This window comes from Hylobates moloch, unplaced genomic scaffold, assembly GCF_009828535.3.
Source record: "Hylobates moloch isolate HMO894 unplaced genomic scaffold, HMol_V3 SCAFFOLD_16536, whole genome shotgun sequence".
NCBI classification, from domain to species: domain Eukaryota; kingdom Metazoa; phylum Chordata; class Mammalia; order Primates; family Hylobatidae; genus Hylobates; species Hylobates moloch.
In genome coordinates this window covers 1-1173 of record NW_026668811.1, presented here as the reverse complement: position 1 = coordinate 1173, position 1173 = coordinate 1, and the positions used below count along the sequence as shown (strand labels likewise).

The following is a 1173-nucleotide window of genomic DNA, read 5'->3' as shown; positions in this document are numbered from 1 at the left end:
GGGCATCCAGGGCCTGGCCAGGTGAGCTGTCCCCTCTCACCTTCCTGACCCCGGCCCCTGAGACCACTGTTCCAACCGTGTCCCCTGCCTCCAGGTTTTTCCGCCAACTAGACCGGGACGGGAGCAGATCCCCGGACGCTGATGAGTTCCGGCAGGGTCTGGCCAAACTCGGGCTGGTGCTGGACAAGGCGGAGGCAGAGGGTGTGTGCAGGAAGTGGGAGCGCGACGGCAGCGGGATGCTGGATCTGGAGGAGTTCCTTCAGGCGCTGCGGGTGAGCCCCCATCAAACAATCAAGGCGTGTGCCCTGGGCATGGGGTGACAGAGGATGCTGAGATGCGGAGACGGGACTCCTCCCGAAGAGCTGCTGTTAAGAGGTGCCTGCTGGGGCACAGCGTCTTGGGGGTTTGGGTCTGCTACCCACCACCCCCAGTCACCACCTCCTGTCCCAGCCCCCCATGTCCCAGGCCCGGGAGGCAGTCATCGCAGCTGCATTTGCCAAGCTGGACCGCAGTGGGGACGGCGTCGTGACGGTGGACGACCTCCGTGGGATGTACAGTGGCCGTGCCCACCCCAAGGTGCGCAGTGGGAAATGGACCGAGGACGAGGTGCTGCGCCGCTTCCTGGACAACTTCGACTCCTCTGAGAAGGACGGGCAGGTAGGTGGGTGGCTGCGCGGGGGGGGCCCCCTCCCTAGGCAGTTCCTCGGCCGTGCCCCCTCACTGCCCTCTGTTCCCAGGTCACACTGGCGGAATTCCAGGACTACTACAGCGGCGTGAGCGCCTCCATGAACACGGATGAGGAGTTTGTGGCCATGATGACCAGTGCCTGGCAGCTGTGAGCAGCTCCGGCTCAGCCCTGCTGCCCTGGCCTGTCACTCCCAACCCCCGCCGGAGACCTCCCTTCCCTGGGCCCCTTCTCTCCTGGGTAGCCACACCACACAGCAGGGAGGGGCAGGTGGGGGAGTGGAGGCTGCAGGACTGGCTAGACCAGGTCCCTGTTGGGCCACCAGGCGGAGGTGGGACAAAGGTCCTAACAGGAGTCACTGGCTCAGGACCCCAGGGAGAAACGCTCTCCCCACCCACGCCATGCTGACCCGAGGCCTCGAAGCCCCTGCGGATGCCCCCACCGAGGTCCCCCGATCCCCCCACCCGGACTGCTGCTCCCCGCCCCTC

At 66.4% G+C, this 1173-nt stretch overlaps 1 protein-coding gene across 1 annotated transcript; it reads left to right on the top strand.

Annotated features, from left to right (window-relative positions):
- Positions 1–94: 94 nt before the first annotated feature.
- LOC116465960 (calcyphosin-like) lies at positions 95–968 on the top strand (the record flags this gene model as incomplete). The annotated part of the gene is made up of 3 exons (XM_032148850.2): positions 95–272; positions 451–657; positions 738–968. Coding segments are annotated over 3 exons (487 nt in total), but the record flags the coding sequence as incomplete, so codon positions are not given.
- Positions 969–1173: the final 205 nt, after the last annotated feature.